This window comes from Nilaparvata lugens, chromosome 7 (genome assembly GCF_014356525.2).
Source record: "Nilaparvata lugens isolate BPH chromosome 7, ASM1435652v1, whole genome shotgun sequence".
Lineage (NCBI taxonomy): Eukaryota > Metazoa > Arthropoda > Insecta > Hemiptera > Delphacidae > Nilaparvata > Nilaparvata lugens.
In genome coordinates this window covers 34,634,702-34,656,761 of record NC_052510.1, presented here as the reverse complement: position 1 = coordinate 34,656,761, position 22,060 = coordinate 34,634,702, and the positions used below count along the sequence as shown (strand labels likewise).

The following is a 22,060-nucleotide window of genomic DNA, read 5'->3' as shown; positions in this document are numbered from 1 at the left end:
CGTTTGATAGCATAAAGAGAGCTAGTCTTTTCCAGACAATGTAAGAATTTGGAATTCCACTGAAACTCATACGTCTTACTAAAATGACACTCCACCAAACAAATTTTAAAGTTCAAGAAAAGCTCACCAGCAGTTTCTCAGCAAACATTGGCCTTAGACAGGGAGACGTATTATCTGCTATGTTATTCAATCTAAGTCTTGAAAAAGTCATTAGAGAAATAATAATGTAAACCCAGGAGGTTCAATAATGAACAGAATGCTTCAATATATGGCATACGCAGATGACGTGGTCCTGATTGCAAGGAATAGACACATGCTAGAGGAAGCATTCAGGCAACTCAACGGAGGATCGGCACATCTCGGGCTCTCAATAAATGAAGGCAAAACGAGCAGGGTCCAGGACACTGGTGAAAGATTTTTTGAAGTTGACAATTATCGTTTTGAAAGATTGAGCAATTTCAAATTTCTTGGTTCTATCATAACAGACGACAATAATGATGAGACTGACATAAAAGCAAAACTAGCTGCCGCAAACAGATGTTATTATGCTCTGACCCAATATTTGAGAAATAAAACCCTGTCCAGGAAAGTGAAAATACAAAAAATATATGAAACAGTCATAAAACCAATTGTTTTGTATGGAGCAGAGACATGGGTTTTGACAAAGAAGGATGAGGATCTATTAAATATTTGGGAGTGAAAGGTTTTGAGAAAGATATTTGGACCTGTATATGTTAATGATGAATGGCGAATACGATCAAATCAAGAGCTGCGTGATCTGTACCAGAAATGTAAAATTGTGACCGAGATCAAACTGAGTTGGCTGGGACATGTTGAGAGGATGAGTGACTCAAGAATTGTAAAAAAGGTCTTCAGGAACAACCCAGGAGGGAGAAGGCTGAGAGGACGTCCGAGAAAGCGTTGGCTGGAGGATGTGGAGGACGACATTAGGAAGCTGGGTGTCAGGGGATGGAGACGTAAGGCTGCCGATAGAGAAGAATAGAGAGGTTTTTTGAAGGAGGTCAAGGCTCTGAATGAGCTGTAGCGCCAAGAAGTAAGTAAGTAAGTAAAAGCTCTATTCTACCAGGAATAACATGACATGCACCTGTTTTCTATTCTTTGTTCAAATATCGCTGAGATCATTCAATTAATAGTTTATTCAATTCAATATACAATATTTAAAAACTTTTTTAATTACATACTAATGATCTATATACATAGGAAATTCAGAAAAATATAATCTGTTTTCAAGCCATGTGAATTTCTAAAGGCACTTGAATAAACAACGGAGCGTTCTTCCTCTAACAATTACCAAGTTTTTGATATATTTAAAATATCACTGATCTAGTACAAAAATAAGTCATCTCGAATCCGTGAGTTACTATGAATAAAATAGTATTGGAAGAGTCCTATGCAACTACGAGAAGTAATGTGTTTATATAATATCAGTAATGCAATCAGATAGATTAGTTTGGTTGTTTAGTATATTCACTGATATTAGCAAAAACAGATTCATTGTTGAAACTAACAAGCTACATAGAATGTCAAATTCTGCAGGTATCTATACATTTAGATAATCAATTCACTCTTGAAAATAAACAATCCTATCTATCAATAAGAATAATATTGTATAATTAATAGCTAAATACATAGAAATCAAAAGGTTCTGAAAATCGCAAAGTATGCTATTATCATATCAGTACAAACGCAGTAAAAGGATTAACAGCAGATATGCATAGAATTCTATAAAACATTTTTGCTACATTCAAAAGTAACTAATAGTTAAGCTTTGAATTAATAAAATGTGATTAGGTAGATATTCAAGGTGATGAAATTGTTTCTTTTTTATTTTATAGGGGATTTAAATAAATCTTCTTGTTAGTTCAGTAACTTTTCAGTTTATAATAACATTTAGACGAAGGTAGGTATATTGGCTGAGCTACAAAAATTAATTAAACTAAATTTACTATTTAGTTCTATGATATAAAAAATTCGAATAGTTTACCTATTACTACCCTATCTATCAGAACTAGTTTTATGGATTTTTTTCTATGGATCATAAGCTGATGAATCAGAAAAAATATTTCATTATTTACTAACATAATAGTTAAATATTGATTTTTTAAATTTAGTTTTAATACTACAGTTGTTCTGATTGAAGAGATGTGTGACTCATGATACAGGAAGAGGCTACATAACATTTATGGAATGAATGCATTGTCTACTGACTAAAAAACTACATGAACTATCACTCTTATCGAATATAAATACCTACATCAATATTCATTGTAAATTATACTCGTTGAAACTTAAAAGTAGCTAGAAGAATTTGAGCAAGCCATGATTCAAACATAATACGAGTATTATCATCATTGATGATTATCATGACTTCATGAAGAATAACCTCATTTTCAAACAACAAATATCTAGACTTAGATAAAATCTTCTCACAGAAAATAATTGAATTGCTTATCTCGTTAATCTAATATTTTCTGTGAAAACTGGCAATTCCACAAGTAATGAAATTGAACTAAAGTATACAGAGTGAGTCATAAGTATGGAAAACCTTCAATAAATTGGAGAATGTTGTAGATATATACTATAACTTTCAGGATAAGTTATTGGTCAAATACCCTACCTTTTGACATACAACTGAATTTCAACCCCTCATAAGGGGGTGACTTAGGGGTTGTAACTCGAATATTTCAAATGTAAACACCCATTGTGTGGTACATCATTTTAAAGGCCTTTTTAAAACAAGAAACATAACATCAATTAAAATGTTCTATGATACTTGTATCCAAAATGGCGGCTGATTGAAGTTTTAGTTTTTAAGTAAATGATGGGTTGTAACTCAAATATTCTAAAAGTTAACACCCATTGTGTGGTACACCATTTAAAGGCCTTTCTAAAACAAGAGAGATGACATCAATAAAAATGTTCTATGATACTTTTATCCAAAATGGTGGCTGATTGAAGTTTTAGTTTTTAATGAAATAATTGATAAATTTCAATCAGCCGCCATTTTCGATAAAAGTATCATAGAACATTTTTATTGATTTCATCTTTGTCGCTTTGAAAAGGCCTTTGAAATTATGTGTAAAAAAATGGGTGTTTACATTCAAAATATTTGAGTTACAACCCCTCATTTCTTTAAAAACGAAAACTTCAATCAGCAGCCATTTTGGATGCAAGTATCATAGAACATTTTAAATGATGTTATGTTTCTTGTTTTAAAAAGGCCTTTAAAATGATGTACCACACAATGGGTGGTTACATTTGAAATATTCGAGTTACAACCCCTAAGTCACCCCCTTATGAGGGGTTGAAATTCAGTTGTATGTCAAAAGGTAGGGTATTCGAGCAATAACTTATCCTAAAAGTTAAAGTATATATCTACAACATTCTCTAATTTATTGAAGGGTTCCCATACTTATGACTCACTCTGTATATGAATAGAAAGTTGGAACTTTGCCAATGTCAATAGAAAAGTCTTAGTCTAGTCACCTCATTTCACCTTAAATTGAAGACTTAACAGAAAGGACTATGTTCTTGTCATTCTCATTGTAATGATTCTCTTATTATTATGAACCCTTTACAAAAATAAACTGTTGGCATTTCTAGAATTCTGGTAACAGTAAGTTCTATTAGAACTTGTTATTTCAATAAAAAAGTAAGCTCTAAGTTGTCTAGAAAGTTCATCATTTTGTGAATTTAGAATGGAAGAATAACATCAAAAGCAGAAATAAATTTGTAGTTAATTGAAAAAAGACTATTCATAAAGTTTATCACAAAACGAACTTAGCACCACAAAAATCATTGGTTCATGTTTCACTGCTTTATATTTTGGCAATAAGGTAATTATTATTCTCCAAAATAATAATATAGCCTAGTAAATATTAAAGTCATATGTATTTTGTAAAAATAATATGAATGTAATACTCATAATATCAATTATAGAAGTAAATGCAATATTTTATGGAGAATAATCAGATTTTGTTTAAAAGTTATTTTCATAATTGTACTGGTCGAAATAATTATAAAACATAATTTGGCAATTGAATTTGGTATCATCTCACAATAATTTGTTAAAATGCGTTTTTATAGTAGGCTATACACAAGTTGATTCATAATTATTATCTTTGACATCAATAATCATTGGGGTTAGGAGAGGTATATTTTATATGTATGACAAAACGGTAATTATTGACTATGATTGCTGCCATTTTCAAGGAATTTGCTGTATTAACAGTTTGATCAAAGCCCATAAACTAACGTTATGAAGAGTTTCTGTTTCAGCTATGCTCTATTTATTGCTGGAAGAGCAATATGTCTAATAATAGCAAATGTTAATTAGTTAATATGAAAAAATGGCCATAGAAATTCAAATTTACTCACATATTCACTAACAAATCTTGAAATATGATCAAAATCTATAAGAAGTTGAAAATTGCCAAACTTACTTCTCCCGACCCTGATAAATTATTATGACTTGTACCCAGAATCTATCAGCTAAATTTTGTAGGATTGATAAAATTTAGGTTATAAAAAGTTCATTCTATAATTGACCGAGCGAAGTGATTCAAGTCGACGGTTTGGCATTTCTCTTAATGTTTGAATGTTTAAATGTTAATATGTTGCGCATTTACGTCGAAACGCGGTAATAGATTTTCTTGAAATTTGACAGGTATATTCCTTTTTTAATTGCGCGTCGACGTATATACATGGTTTTTTGGAAATTTTGCATTTCAAGGATAATATAAAAGGAAAAAGGAGCCTCCTTCATACGCCAATATTTGAGTAAAAACAGACTATAGAATTATTCATCATAAATCAGCTGACAAGTGATTACACAGATGTGTGGAGAAGCCAGTCTATTTCCATAAGGTCTATAGTTTCATCAGGTACTTGTGGATGAGAATACTGCGTGAGGTCTACTGTTCACAGAACTACTAGTAATTATTATTTAATGTAACGGGCAGTATAAAGTTGATATTGAGCTTTGTACAGACTTTAACGTCATGGACAGGCAGGCGTATTTCACTTTTCATCAGCTAATGTTACTGTTATTATATCTGTACCTTATTGTTTCTGTGTAAATACAGGTATTATCAGCTGATGAAAAGTGAAATACGCCTGTCCATGACGCTCAAGTATGTACAAAGCTTTGTGTATATAAATGTTGATATTTACATAATTATTATATGTCGATTAAATAAAAACTAGAAATTGCTAGTTCCAAGTACTTTTCAAGCAAATGCTTGGATTAGATTCGAATGGAAAATCTTATTTGTATAGCTAGAACGAAGAGCTTATAGCTATAACTAGGTGCTAGTCACTAGATTCTAAGTTTTATTCAATCGACCCAATGTTTCAATTTAAGCTTTTAATTGGAAGATAGGAGGATTTTATGGGGAGATAGGAAGTTATAGTTCATTAACTGATTATTTACAGTATAATATGCTTCAAATCCACCAAGTATTTTCTACAGTAGGATAGTATCGGGCAGTAGGTAGAAATAGTTTGCCACGTGATTATTTACATTAGGTAAATCGAATCTGCCTAGTGGAGAATTGTATAGGGCAGTTGAAGGTGATCACGTGAATATGTTTCAAATGTGCCAAGTGTTTTTGGAGGAAGACAGGAGGATTGTATGCTATCTGGTGATGAGCCAGGGATGATCGAGGACGTCCTCAGCGGAGACGCGACAGTCCTGGCTGGCCTGCAGCATGTGTGTGATGAGGTCCTTGGCCGAGTCGGAGACGTCGTCCCAGTAAGGACTGGGGAAGCCGTACTGACCGCTCAGGATGTCGTCGAACAACTCCTCCTGGTCGTTGTTGGCGCTGACGAACGGCGGAAAGCCACACAGCAGGATGTACAGGATCACTCCAGCTGCCCACACGTCAATCTTCAACAATCCAACCACAGTTACACTCTTATAATATTGTTCAAAGTACGAATCTTCTCAGACTTTAGATCAACTAGATAAATTTGTTATAAAATATCGGGGGACCGAGCTTTGCTCTGGAGTGTAAAAACATAGAAAATATATATACTATGAATTCGATTTAGAATGATATACTATGTTTGCTACAATATTTGTTAATATACTATGAACTATTCTACACTAACAGCATCTAGTTACTATTTTGGACTTTCTGAAGTAATCATGTTTTCTAAAAAAAAGAGAAATAAACAAAAATAAGTTTCTTTTGCTGAATTTTTCTCTTCGTGAAATCAGCTGGATGATCCCACACACATGCACTCGTTCACTCACTTCCACGGTATCGACAGACGACAAAATTTCCAGCTTTTTTCCAATGACATATTTTATCCTTTTAATGTCCTTCAGCGAGTTATCCCAGGGTTGAGACCTAGTGCAATCGAATCTTTTTATCATAAACCTACTTTTTCCAAATTTCGTGAGAATCGTTACAGCCGTTTTCGAGATCCGGTCACATACATATATATATATATATATATATATTATATATATATATATATATATATATATATTATATATATATATATATATAAACATAAAAATCTATACAAACAAAAATTGTTCGTTTAATAGTATAGGATAATGAAGGAGAATGACTCCAAAGTTATTCAGCGTTGAATTAAGTGAAATAAAAAACCTTATTGACACTTCAAAATAATAAATACAAAAAAATAATTTGAAAAAATGCATCATAACACCTGCAAGAATCATGTGCGCATGTGGGAGACGCTTACATTACAAAAATAAAATCATTATTTACTGGCAAGCAAATTATTTACTAATTATTGGGTAAATAACTTGGAAAAAAGAATGATAAGGCCCGGTTACACAAACGTCTGTTCAATTTTAACTGTGATTAAATGAAAGTTAAATGCCACGAAAACCAATCAGAGAAGCGAAGACGTCGATAATTAGCACTTGATCATGAATGAAATTCAACTTGCTTCTTTGCAATCGAGCCTTGATATATTTTATAAGTAAAGTAAATTCGTAAGGCTTTTGTTGGTGGGGAGTCCCCTGGCGGGAAGGTTCCACCTCACCTGAATATATAATTTAAGCCGTTAATGGGCCTTACGACTGTCATATTTCAGCCGGGACCGACAATATCAACCTATCCATCCGATAACACGAGAGTGATCTGGTTAAAAAACTTTTGGTAATAATAGGGTTTGAACCCGGGATCTGTATGTTGCTAGGCAAGCATTGTGTCCATTAGAGCACGGATCACTGCTGTTCGATAAGTTAGCTGGTCTATCACTCTTCTACCCGCCATTTTGCAACTACCACTCTTTGCCGCCACAAGCGCCTCTTTAGACATCACCAGCCTACATTTTCCTTGGCCGCCTTCCTTCTCACTTACACTTCCTCATCCTTCTGTATATTGTGTATCCTCTCCTCTCCTCCTCATCGTCACCACATGCCCCAGCCACCTTAGCTGTCCTTCCTTTATCTTAATAGTAATTGGATTACAGTTAACCCAACATCTACTTTATATAAGTTAAACAACCAAATTAAAAATATTTTTCCCCGAACAAAATACTCCTTCAACTCTTCATTTTCATCTAATTTATATTTTGGGAATGTAGATGCACTTACTTTCAAGCCGTAGCCAACTTCGGTCAATATTTCCGGAGCGACATAAGTTGGGGTGCCGCAAACAGTGAAGAGTGGTCCAGTCACACGCTGTGCCAGTCCGAAATCACCAACTTTCAATAATTTCACAGTATTGCCTTCCATTTCAACCTGCAATTTCAAAAATAGATTATCGTTTAGAAATGAGAGAAATTCAATTGCTATTCTGACACTGATCAACTTTTAGAGTCAGAGGCACTTAGTTTTGTGATTATATTTTTTGAAATCAACTTTTTATAATGCGATGAGAAAAATAGTTCATTTTGCCAGTGGAAGAAGTGGCAAATTCAAGTACTTGAAGAAAGCACGTGAAGTAACTGGAATTTGAAAAAATCACAATTTAGTCATATATCATAGAAAAACTGCAAAAGTTTGTACCGTGAGTGATAATAATGCTCATTTCGTGGACTTCAAACTACAGTAAAATAATTCCAAAAATTGAGAACTATAAGTTTGGCCAAAGCCTTGACATTAATTATTATTGAGATAGACATATATAGGCGTATATCATAGGGGTTTTATCTATGTAAGAATATTCATAACACTTTTTCACCCTTGCCTATATGAATAGAAGAACTGTACGTGATAGGTATGACGGCTAGATGACAAGTAAGGTTCCTGGAAGTAGCTCTACAACAACAAAAATTCATTTTTCCTACAGTTACCTTGAAAAGTGACCATTCCTGCACTGATGGCAGAACGCCAAGAATCACTTTTCCGCTCTAGTGCACAAAGTATTACTTTGCGTACTCTTAATACTTTGCGTATTATCTTGCAGCCATCCCAATCAGCTGTTGACATTGTTGGCATGTATTTTGAATGCGAATTTGTTCTATCTATATTTTTCTGATTTCCAAATAAATAAAAATGAGAACTCATTAAATTATACATTTGGAATATTATTAATCATTCATTATTTCAAATAATATTTTTTTCATTCATAGATTGATTGGTTGGAAAATTATTTATAAATTAAGATTTACTGAAAATTATTCAAATTTTCAAATTAATTGGATTAATTAAATTTTGATTTGAATAAATTATCGATTATTAATTTTCAATTGGATTATCAAGTTTAAAATAAATTAAAGTTGTTATTAATAACAAAATTATTCAGACAAACATTTGATGGATTTCAGCAATCATTTTACCCATAATCAACCACTTCTCTCAATGGTAACTGTAGGAAAAATTTTATGTGAAATACGTGCGCAAAGTTCCTCTGCTGCACTCAAGAAACCATTCCGTAAACGTTTCTTTCGGTGCAGCAAACTGTCACTTTGTGCATTAGTTGCACAAATAACTATTTTAGGGATAGAACAACAGATCACTTGTTTTTTTCATAATATCACAAAAAAAAGACTCACCAACAAATTTTCTGGTTTGATGTCTCTGTGCACAATGTTCTGCTCATGCAAGTAGGTCAATGCTGATGCCAGGTTGTGAGTCATCACCTGAGCATCACTTTCTGCGAACTTCACTGCTTTCGAAATGGCATCGAATAGATCTCCTCCCTGAAATATATAATTTATTACTACTTTTAGTTCTCTCCTACGTTGATTGGACAAGACGGAATCATAATTACATTAGAAACTAACTTCATTTGAATATTTATATTTAAAAAAATACTCAATAACGCCATCTCTTACCACTGTGGTCTGACTATAAAATCAAACTATGCTCTGATCAAAAACCACTGTTACATTCATCACAAAAATATAAAATGACATATTCCATGATAGGTATCAAGTTTGATGTAGTGTACTTTTCAACACCACTCTTCGTAACGACACAGTGACCTTGGGGTTTGACACTGCTAGTCTACCTTATTTACTATGTCATTCACTCCACAGTTCAATAATCAACCCTTGTAATAAGTTACATTGAAGTGAAAATTTACCAATAAACTTTGTAAATTGTAGAATGAAAATCAAAATTGAGAGAAACAACTATAACATGAAGTTTTTAAAACACAATATTTAAGTCTCAGTAAGGTTTTTATTTTCCATGAGATTGTTACCTTGACGAGTTCCATGACTAGATACAACTCTTTGGCAGTATCATGCTCTGCGATGAGACGTATGATGTTAGGATGCTCCACACTTCGCAGAATTGAAACTTCGTTCTCAATCATGTGTTCTTTCCCAGCGCACTTGGATTTGTCAATTATTTTTAAAGCATAGTCTATGTTTTTAGTCCTGAAACAAACAATTATATGCATATCAACCATCAAGGACTGAATTTGTTATTCCAAATGAATTTTATTAGAAATGTTCTACACTTTATTACACATACTCATGTTATTTGTATATTTAGTAGTCAACGACATACTGTACCTCCGAAAAAATCAACTTCTAATGTAATAAACTTGATTTCTACTTATGGTCTACGAGCATGAGCATAGTAGAAATTTTTTTTATGAACTAAAGGAGTGAACAATCACATCTTCTTGTACGATTGGCAGATAATATTCTATTGTTGATTGAAATCGATGTACGTTATTAGTGCACAACAGAAAGAATTTACCATTCTTATAAAAAATAATATACAAATCAGTCTACAGGAACAAGTTTCTATGAATAATATGTAGAAATGCTTACTTGTCACAGCACCGTCTCACAACTGCAAAGTTGCCATCCCCTATCACAAATCCCACAGAATACTTGCTAAGCACTTTATTTGGTATACTCAGATTATTTGAGTCTTGTCTTTTTGAAACTTTGAAAGCTTTCGTTTTATTTGGTAGTTTTGGTACACCACGACCTGAAAAAAATATCATCAAGTCATATTCCATTCAAAATCAAATTGTCATTCTCATTTCCTACAAGATCATTGATTAGGATACCCCTATGAAGCAGGATTTTCAAACTCCACAGCACAGAAGTGGTCTGGTATGTGGGAATCTCAGGAGGTGAAAAATAAAGAGCTTGTGTCTGATCCAGGCAACAGAGTCCCTGGCTTTGGGTTGCCCCGACAGCAGTGGGTTCGCCTAAACAGGTTCAGAACTGGCCAGGGAAGATGCTATAACGGCATGCATGTTTGGGGATTTGCAGAGTCCCCCAATTGCGAGTGTGGAGAAACTCAAACCATGGACCACATTGTCTCGTCATGTCCATTGTATCATTTTCCTGGAGGGTTGCCTAGATTGCACCTGGCGGATGAGGAGGCTGTGCTCTGGCTGAGGGAGCTGAACGGCATTTGATGTTAATCCGAAGAAAACTGATTGATAGTTGTTAGTTTCATGTATATTAATTAATATTTTATATTATTACAAATCCAAATTGGTAGGCTCTATTTTTTTACACTTGACTTTTGTTGCCCTAACCACTGCGACACCATACGATTATATATTGATTATTATAATAGTCATATTTATCTTTCAAAATAATTTAATAACAGAACATACGCAAAATGTCTGTACGAGAAAGTTCCTGAATAGTAGTGCGCCAAATATACCTGCTTGCATTTTGTATTATTAGAAATAATTTTTACATGAGTGATGAAAAATTTGATAATTCAATAAATGTTGGGTATAATAAAATATTATTTTTTAAGATTTATTATAAATATTTATTATTAAGAGGACGCCTTAAAGAAGTTTATGCTGGACAGAGTTTCTCAGAAATATAATTTGAAGATATCAACTAAGAAAACAAAATCAATGGCTTTCAAAGGTAAATATCCATCCAGAACCAAGATAGAATTGAATGGGAAGATAATAGAACAGGTGAAAAATTTCAATTATCTTGGCAATGATGTAACCTATGATACAGATAAAGATATTCAAAACAAAGTTCCAACGAATATGTGGCAATATTCATAGAAACCTCAAAAATAAAACAAGGCAGGATACTAGAATCAAATTCTTCAATACCATCGCTGTACCAACGCTGCTTTACGGAAGTGAGAATTGGATCCACACACGTAGAGTAGACAGCAAGATTCAAGCTGCAGAAATGAGGTTTCTAAGAAGTGTGTTTGGCTGCACTAGAGCAGATAGAATCAGAAATGAGGAGATAAGAAGAGCTTTATCTGTTACACCTTTACATGGAAAAATCATTCAAAACAGGATGAATTGGTGCAGTCATTTGAATAGAATGCCTCCTGGACGAATACCTTTGGAGGCTAAATGCTATAAACCTACTGGGAAAAGAGACGTGGGAAGACCGAGGAAAAGATGGGTGCCGGAACAGGTTCTTTAACAAACCTAATCCTTGAAGTGAAGAAGAAGAATAAAATATCAGTGAAGTACTATAACATTTATTGATAATATTTACAATTTAATGATGTTATTTTTTGAGGGGGTATAATTTAATGATGGGTGGTGCATATGATGAAAAGGGGAAAATGAAAAGAATGTTAGTAAAGCTACTCACCAAGTTCATCCAAACAGTGGGTGCCCGACTTCAACTCTCCTCCAGTTCTTCTGAGGCCTCTTCTTTGGGCTTGGATTGATCTAAGTTCTAAAAAATCAAGATAACATTAATCCTTAATATTATTATATGTGTTATTAATTCATATATTAAAAGCAGCACCATTTTTTGCACTAAAAATAAAAGTTTAATGACAAGAAGAGAAGAATTGAATAATTTGCAATATGATTTTTTTAATGTAACTATTTCTTTCTAGATTGCAAGATTAGATTCTAGACAACAATTCTATAAAGTATGAATCAGATATATTAACTTAGTTTTCAGATTAAATGCAGTTTCATAATGAATCCACAATTCACTGCTAAACTCCAGTATAAATTATATGACAATTTACAGTATTCTTGACCCAAGATAATGTTCAAAGTGCATACAAATTGATCAATATTGTAATAACTTACCTTCAAAGTCAAATTCAAAATCAAACTGATTCGATCGTTCAGAACCATATACAAAGAAGAGATCTTCACTAGTGAAAAAGTCTTGTAAATTGATCACCTAAAAATATAAAAAAGCATTGAAAAAATGAGCTGCAAAGTTATCATCGAGATATAGAAATAACTACAATTGAATAGTGATCTTTCAAAAATTACCTGATACTAAATTTGAAATAAACATTATACTGAACCAGTTGGATAGGTTTAGATTCTTTTCTTATGTGTGTGATACTATGAAGTCAAATCCATCACTTCTACACACCCACATAAATTACGAGTACTCGGATTACACCACTGGGCAAATTATTTACTATCAACTACATTTACACTAGTATAAAAGTGTAGTGGTCTGCTATATTAAAGAATAACAATTTTTTCAACATTAAGGCGTCAGAGACAAGTAATAAGAAGCTTTTAAGAATAAGGTAGCTTATTCATATAGGGTACTATAGCTTATTCAATAAGGTACTATCAACTACATTTACACTAGTATAAAAGTGTAGTGGTCTGCTATATTAAAGAATAACAATTTTTTCAACATTAAGGCGTCAGAGACAAGTAATAAGAAGCTTTTAAGAATAAGGTAGCGTATTCTGTTGGTGTGTTAGCGGAGAAGTTTCACTCCAAATTGTGAAAAAACCATACAAGTTTCAATACAATTGAGCATTTAGGTTTCTTAGGCAAACTTTCCAAGTATTTTGAACAGCAACAAAACGATATCATGTCATAATTTTCAACATGGGAACCTCTATGTCATCAAAAGTGTTGTCAGTTCAAGTTACTGTGACCCTGTTGTTACTGTGATCCTAGTTAAGGGCCCTGTTCAAAGACCATTTCAATGTCTTTACTCCACTTCACTAAGCAAATTTCCAGCTACGGAAGGTTTCAGAGGAAGTTGGTACTCGTCAAAAATGATTTCATATTTATAGAGGTTATTTTACTTTTAGATATTTCAAGCCAATAATAACACATAAAAACTAGCGCTAAATAATAATCTATTTCGAAATGGAACTTAGAATAGTTGATGTCTGCTTCACGATGATTTTAATTTTTGAGTCAGCCAATTATTAGCCTACTTACTACTTAATTATTACTTATCTCATTTCACTTAGCAGAAAAATATATTTAAATTGACTGTAAGTGAACATTGAAAATACAAACTCTATAATATTAAGAACTACCGCACAATACTCAAGTTTGTTATCAAGTATGCTTAACTCAGGGTGAAACAATGGTGGAGCTGCGAAGGAAGGTAACTGAGAGTATTGAAAACAATGCATGTTTGTGAATGGCTCTGTTTCCTTCCACCTTCTACTCTGCCTTTGTTGTTCCACTGAATTATTCTGACATGTTTAACATTTCAACTCTCAGATAGGCCTACCTTCTCCGCTCAAATATGTTTTGACACTGGGAATACTTTTTTATTTGTTCTAATGAAACTTTCATGAATAACTCTTCCAAAAATCGTCTCTAAATACGTCCCTTGTGTAAGATAATTATAATTACTTACCTGTTTACCCGTGGAGGTGAAGACTTTTCTCACAGCACCTGTATCCAACTTGACAGCCTCAGTAATAGTAGAAAGAGCGTGATCAAACGAAGGAGCATTTCTTTTATTTAGTAGAAGTCTCATCACCTTCCGAGGCCGCGTGCCATTTCTAACAACAATTATTATTTTGGGCCGTACAACAGTGGTTGGTGTGGGAGAGCGCACACTAATGCATGGACTATTGCTGCCACTCAGTCTAGTCAACGACCTAGCAGGTTTCACCTTAGCTGAGTTTATGTTATTTCCATTAACAAAATAGTCTACGCGCTTGAAAGAGTCTCCCATGCCAGAGCACACGTAATGCTTGCCATCTTCTAAATCGTCGATGTGAGCTACCTTTCGGCCGTCCATTGTGAACAGAGTTCGAACTCCACTGGGAAGGTTTACATTGTTAGAAAGAGCTCTAGTGAGATCAGTTAAAAGACTATCAAAAGATCGATACCGTTCTGGGGTTACAGCCATTGTAACGCCTTTACAATATTTGTCGCCGTTGCAAAGAAATTTTATTCTCTTCGCCTTGCGCGTTTTCTGTGGCGAGTTTTGATGCACGCCAAGGTCTGAAGCATTTCTGTGCACCTCAACTGAGTCGGTCGATGAAAAACTTCCTTGCAGTTTGTTGATTGAGCCTCTTTGTAAACGATTGTCACCATCGATTGATAGTGACATATCTGAAACAACATTTGAGTGATAGTCGATTGGAAATTTCAATATTTATTCAATAAGGACCCTCATCCACAGTCAAAATAGTGTGTGCAAAACATCACAGATCAGACCCTACAATTATTAGAATAGAGAAGTCATAAAAACTCACTTATTAAAAGTTATATTTTGATGTCCATAATTTAGTACATTATTAAGTTATGATAGTGGTTGGCACAAACTTGTTTGACCGTGGTTGAAAGCCTTAAGAAATCGTAACAAATACACGACAAAGTGTCGAAGATTTAAAAATTGAATTAAATTCATAGATTTAAGAAAGGATTAAATGCGCCAAGGAAGTTCTACTTAGGTTACATAGCTATTGGTAGAAAAGTGAGATTTATTGTAGCAAGACTATAAATAAGGTAATAAAAAAAATTTCATCATCCTAAAATCTAGTGCATGATAGGACTAATTTTATTTCTTAGGTAAATTTAAAAAGCCACAAAAAGGTTAGCATAGGTCCGGTAAACCTTTTCAAAAAGAATAATTAGAACTATTCAACTTCATAACCTAAATATTATTATAAATAAGCTTTAAATTGACTGTCAAAGCAGGAAGCAGTTATTAATTAGCCTATAACAATGCTGTTCGCGATTAATAATATTATTATGGGGTACCTAACATAATTCTATACAATTGATTCAAATAAGTGACTCTTTTAAGCAACAAGAAATCAATATTATATACTGATTAATAAGAAAAAAAGGGAAAGTTACTTTACTAATATTATAGCAGATATACGGAAAAGCTTTTTCATCAAATTATTCACAGAACAGTAATCATTGGGTACCTACTTTCTCGGAGTGAGATAAGACAGACCACTGACATCACCAAGACATGATGTTATTGTAGAAAAACTAGACTGAATCAAGTATAGCCTACTTACTTTCAATCATGTATCCAATTTTGAAATTTATGTCTCTTTACAATTTAATTTAGATCATCTTAAAAAGTTCATTAGAAATTGCACAATCAAATGCTTTTAATATTATTACTAACCTGAAAATTTATGGCTTCGTATTTGTGTACTGTAGACAAAGTTACAGCCGGCCATCATTCACAAAAGACAAGAATCACATTAATTTTTTTTGTTTGATTCTATTTTTTTTTGTGATATTATTTTGAATTTGTGATTGAATTAAAAGATGAATTGTTTTAGAAAACTCATTAGTGGTTTATGTTTTGAAGCAAATAGAATTTAAGAATTGCTTGAGTTGAAAGTAGACAAACTGATAGTTGATCGAATAGTTTAATAATATACTAGGGCATTTCCTACCAATTTTTTAAAGTGGAAATTCAATTCAATTTTCATTCAATCCATGACCAGTCTTCTCACTGGATCAACGAGCTAAAATAATAATAGTAAACCACTAGCAGGTAACCCGTGCTTCGCAAGGGTCTATTTTAAAACGACCCAATGAAATCCAGAAGAATTGAAAATAGGCCTATAAGAATCCTCGGTTGATTTAGGGGCGATTGCTGAGATCGGGATTATCTCTTGCGCTCGGCTAAAAACCGGTTTTTGAGCCACAGATCAAAAATCGGTTTGCTGAGATCGGGATTAACCACGCTCGAGCGCAAAAGTTAGCCGACCGGCAATTATCGCAGGGAAAAACCGGTGGTCTAAAAATCGGTTTGCTGAGATCCAGTCTAGGCTAAAAATTAATCTCGGTGGATTGCTGAGTTCAAGCGTAGATCAACTCGAGTTTAAAAGATAATCTCGGTGGATTGCTGAGATCGGGATCAGGCTAAAATGAGATAATCTCAGGAGCAAAAATGATGATTTTAGACTCCAACTTAGACCTGCTAGGAGGCAGGTTTAAGTTCGGGATTAAGCTATTAACTCGCTATTCTTTTGATTTTATTGAAAACCAATGTCAAATTGGGGTTCATCTTTGAATTCTGAATAATTTCATTACTCATAAGTCATATTTAAAATGTTTTTCCACTAATGTTTAAAATATTATAACATAAGAAAGTGAAAATGAAAACACCTTCAAACAACAAGGAAATTCTTTACCTCGCACGAAAGAGGGATCCGGGGGGCCTCCCCTGGAAAATTCAAGAAAAATACCCTCAATTTGGTGTGATTTCAAGCAATTTCCACTTGAAAAACTACATCCTAATAATGAAGTTTCTTTATGTTCAGTGGGCTGATCATTATTTAATTTTTCATAGAAAATATCATAGGCCTATGTTATTTCAGTTCATATAACAAATAGAATGGAAATATAATTTCATTAGTCATTCAATTGTTTCAAAAAATAGTTTCAAAGCTATAGTCTACAAACCTATGATTTTCATGATTTTTACTAAAGTGCAAAAAAATATATTTACTGTGGGGGGATATATCCATGTTCCCAGATATTACTGGAGAATTGTATATTCTCCTTTCCCCGGTGGAAAATACTCTTTAATTATAACATAACTAGGACATTTTGTGGGTACCATACTAAAAAAAGGTGCTGGAGCATTGATAAGGGACTACGTTCCAATCACATGAACTGTTTTACATACATGATCTTTTCATATTCATGCATGAAACTGAATGAACAATTATCAATACATGTTTAATTGAACTTTCAATTTTTAAAGATTGTAAGAACAAAACTGACTTACTCCAAAAAGATCTTTCTGAAGTATTCGCTATACGCAGTTCCATAGAGTAAAGATACTGTTTGAAAGTTACCGTACCTATTTATTTGTCTCTGGCAGTACGCACTAGCCCATTCACTGAGTAGCCCATAATTTTATTATCACTCTGATATTCTCTCAACACTCATATTATATATTTTTTGTTTTAACAATGTCTGAAAATATATTAAATTGGAAGCCAATTCTTTTGACTCAATTTCTATCAGTGGTCGATTACCTTCTACGAATCTAGGCTACGATAGTATCGATGCTATCTACCCGTATAATTGATTTGAACATAATATGGAACTGCGCCTACATCAGTAATGAAGGAGAACTGTATTAAACACGTTGTAATTGTACGAAAGTGTGAGATGATATCTATGTGGGGTTGATTGTTGCTAATTGGAGGCAGCTGCGTTTGCTTTCATCATCACGGGATGCAGAAATAGTGTGCATTGCATAATTGAACTATTAAGTTGAGTCCAGATGGTGATGAGCGACCCTTGTTTGCGTGATCCTTTCTGTGGAATTGATTTTGTGAGTGGATGAAGTAAATAATGGATTATCTAGAATATTTGGATTATTATGAACCAATACATCAAGTCGGCGAGTACGGTATCAGAATTTAAAACTGAAGAGAAGTGCTGATTGCTCTCAGATTTTTTGCTGATGGTAGTCTACATAGAGACTGGCGATTTATCTGAGTACTGCAGCATCATGTCGCATTATACATAGTTTTGCAGCAATAGCTATTATTTGTTTAGTAATGGAAAAATATTAAATTAAATTCCTAGCTGGACAATACGCTAGAAAAAAACTACATTTTCGAAATAAATGAAAATGAATTCCAAATGAACACCAAAAAGGTGAGGATTTGTTCATGTGTTCACTGTAACAACATTCGAAAGAGTTCAGAAGATTATAAAATCACAGATGATCATTATAACGATGGTCAAGAGAGGATCGAGACTGAAATAGAGAGAGAATGGGAGTAAGTGGGGGAAAGAGAGAGAGAGAATGAGATTGATTGATTTTTTCTTCAATATGCCCTAATAAAGGCATATTATGCTTGAGAGAGAGAGAGGGAGATTGATTGATTGATTGATTGATTATATGCCTATATTAGGGCGGAATTAGGACTCCTGGTCCTCTCTGCCACACAACCCTTTACAAAAGAAGACAAATTTACATAAGAACAGAAAAAATAGATTACATATCATGTAATAAGATTACATAAGATTAATATAAGTAAATAAAACTCTTAATCAAAATACAGTTTAAAAGAGAATTTTTAACTTTATTTATTTATACAATTAGAAACAATATTTCAAATTCCACTAGATAAATCCTAAAGGAAAACCTCTTAGAGAGAGAGAGAGAGATAGAGAGAGAGTGAGAGAGAGAGAGAGTGAGGGAGGGAGGGGAAGAAGAAAAAACAAAAGAAACGAATGATGGGAGAGTGAGTGAGTGTGAGTGAGTGTGAGTGAGAGAGTGCAAAAGCAAGACGCAAAGACAGCATGTGAGAGCCAAAGTAGCATTCGAGATGGCTGTTGCCAACATTGCGACAATAATTCCCCGTGGATTCCTCCAGTTGCGCCTCGGTCTGGCTAAACTTGAGCGTTGGTCTGGCTAAACCTGGGGATCAAAGTTGCTCTCGACCAAGAGATGACCGATGGCTAAACTCGATCTCAGCAAACCGATTTTTTAGCCGAGACCAAAGTTGCGCTAGACCAACATTGCGCTGGGGTTAGCCAGACCGATCTCAGCAATCGCCCCTAAGAATTTATGAGCAGCATTTCAAGTAAATCAGTCCAGTAGTTCAGACGTGATGATGCGTCAAACATAATTTTCATATATATATAAACATATAAACATATATATATATATAAATATATATAAAGTCACAAAGTGAAATTGTGACGAGAATATTTATATATATATAAATATATATTTACGTTTTTGTGCCTGTTGTGGGTCCAGTAAAATTTCAACTCTTATGTAGTTCCCCGGGACCCCCCATTTTAAATTTGATCAGATAGTCACAAAATGAAACTATTATGTTATACCTGAAGAACTTGACTTGCTGAATGGTTATATTCCACTCAATTTATGATATATTCATCCATAATTAATCTAGATCCTTGTGAAGTTATTCACCTCATGATGGTCCTTTCTAACCTCCAAAGTGCTTATATAATTCTGCTATATAAAATCTACTCCTATGTTGGGTCTTGAGTGATTTGGCGCCAACATTGGAGTTGCATGCAAATTTTACTCCTCAAGAAGGTCCTTCAATATTATAATTGCTGCGTGAAATGTGCTCCTATGTTTGGTCCGCTGAGCTGTGTTGCCAATTCTCATATATAGTAAATAAATTCCACTCCTCATGAAGGTCCATCAAACGTTGCCATACTTCGTCTTTGTAATAATGATTCGAGATTTGTTTGAATCAACCAGCGACTGGCTCTGTGAACTTGTATTGCACATAACTCAAAACATTTTGTAGAGCATTGTCAATAGACTAAGATTTTCATGTTGTCAGAATATGTAAAGGAAAAAATTGTACAAGCACCGTTTTTTTATGCATTTAAAGTTGATTAATAAAGTTGATTTATTTATTTATTTGAGGTTGCATAATAAGTCAAGCATGCTCAATAAATGTAGAAATCTAGGAGATTACCCTGAAAACCCCAATGAGCTGTATCAGTTGAAAGGGAATTACCGAATAAGAGCCATTGCACAGTCATAAGAGTTAATCTACTTCTCTCTAGCTCAGTCCCTCATGCGTATGGATTGTGGGATGGGAGGTGCAAGCTTCTTGCACATCGAACCGCTCCTCAGGTACAGAGCTGATCATGAGGGTCATCAACGAAGCCTCCACGCTATTCATCAGACCACTATTCAATGAGTTTGACGTGATGGATCCAAGACAGCTTTACTCCCACGGAGATACTATGCAGATTACACAAGAACCCCAACATTTCAAACCAGAAACCACAACCACAACACCAGATACAGGAATCTTCTCATCACTGTGTTGCAAGGAGGCACTAAACAGAGACATTTCAATCATTTAGCACCAAAATTATATAATCTACTTCCTGCAAACTTTAACAGATTAATCATCCTAGAAAGTTCAAAACAATAGTACACAATTGGTTGATGAGCAAAGGAAGACAGAACATAGAAACATTATTTCAAATAACAACTAACCACCTATGACTTACTAAACACTACTATTAATAATACGCACAAAAAAACCACAAACCTACTCTAGAACATGGTACGCCATAGTGGAGTAGGTCAATTTCCACACACAAAAAACTAAACCAGTAGAGGACACATTATACGATTTTTTGTAACTAACTATTATGTAATTTGTAATTTATCTAATATTTTGTGTAATTGATGTTGTAGTTTTAGTTTTTTTTTGGGGAATAAACATTATTTTTTATGTTGTTTGGCGGTGTATGAACACGACTCACAACGATGAGGCAAACAGATATTGTGGAATCTCGAGTGAATGTCAAGTTCTTTCTGGAACAAGAATCGAGCAGGACAAATAGCGCAGAATCTAAGTAATTTGTCACCTTCGGCATTTGAATACTCCTCAGGCTTTTCATAAAATGCGGTCTGAGTCAGGCTGAGTTCTGCATTCCTGTTCTGGTCTTTCTTCATTTCTTCAGGAGTTATTATAGGAGACCTTCTTCGTCTCTTCCAAGAAGGGCATTGAGCTCTTTAATTTGTACTTCATCACTTCGATTCTTATCAACAAGGCTGCACACCTGTCCAAAAAGTCCCTGATGAACTTTGCCGTGTGAAGACAGGACGCCAGCATTGTTGCAGACGTAGTTGCAGTCGGGACAGTGATGTTGCTGCTGGTGAATGGCACTGGCACTCACACTATCCGCTGCAGCTGTGCCTTCTCCTGCACCGGTTGTTGTCGTTTTGCTACGTTGTCCGTGCATTTTTTCATGTTCTTGAATGTTGGACTTGCGAATGTTCACATGTGGACAGAACGGCACTTGAACATTTTAGTGAGGTTGCCAAGCTTTGAGACCCACACAAGAGGAATTTGTCTGAGGTGAGAAGTGTCAATTGGTTTGATTTCTGTTATTGGATTCATTCCGCTATCAATATCGTCTTTTTCTTTGATAATCTGTTGGGTAGGCACATTGACTCCATGCACGCGCAAATGCTGGTGTAGTAAATGTCTGCGAGTCACGTTGTAGGAGCACATTGTGCACTTGAATGGAGCTCCACGAGGTCGATGAAACTGCTTGTGGTACAGGACTGGCTTTTGCTGTTGGATACATATGGACAACCGCTGCATTGATATCGTTTGCAGTTCTCTCCATTCTGAAACAAAGACAAGAAGTTGAAGCAAGCTGCAAATAATGACATTGGGAATCAATTGAAATAACCAGAATTGTGAATTATTTAGTGTTGCCTCGAATACACTGAATTTATAAATTGCATTATGAATTTGTTTCATCATGTGGAAATAGTTAACATATTCTACGTGATTATTTTTCTTAAATTCAATATATTATATAATAAAGACATTCTATCCTTCTTCTCCTCAGCCTTTTCCCACTCAGGTGGGGTCGGCGTTTCGGCTCAGTCTCTTCCAGGAGTCTCGGTCATGGGCTTCGTTTAGGGTTCCCTT

General features: G+C 34.2%; 1 protein-coding gene across 5 annotated transcripts; it reads right to left on the bottom strand.

The window, feature by feature from the left end:
- Positions 1-4,890: 4,890 nt before the first annotated feature.
- LOC111057161 (serine/threonine-protein kinase GM11705) lies at positions 4,891-15,843 on the bottom strand. 5 transcript variants are annotated; one of them, XM_022344602.2, is made up of 9 exons: positions 15,754-15,843; positions 14,014-14,720; positions 12,468-12,564; positions 12,013-12,099; positions 10,237-10,399; positions 9,657-9,834; positions 9,004-9,150; positions 7,601-7,747; positions 4,891-5,908 (listed from the first exon to the last, which is right to left on the bottom strand). In XM_022344602.2, exons 1-9 carry the CDS (start codon positions 15,809-15,811, stop codon positions 5,657-5,659), a joined length of 1,836 nt encoding a protein of 611 aa, XP_022200294.2. In that variant the 5' UTR covers positions 15,812-15,843; the 3' UTR covers positions 4,891-5,656. The 5 variants fall into 5 exon arrangements, with proteins under 5 accessions (XP_022200294.2, XP_022200293.1, XP_022200292.1 ...); XM_022344601.2 differs by having other exon boundaries at positions 15,641-15,781; XM_022344600.2 differs by lacking the exon at positions 15,754-15,843 and adding an exon at positions 15,549-15,747.
- Between the last annotated feature and the right edge of the window lie 6,217 nt (positions 15,844-22,060).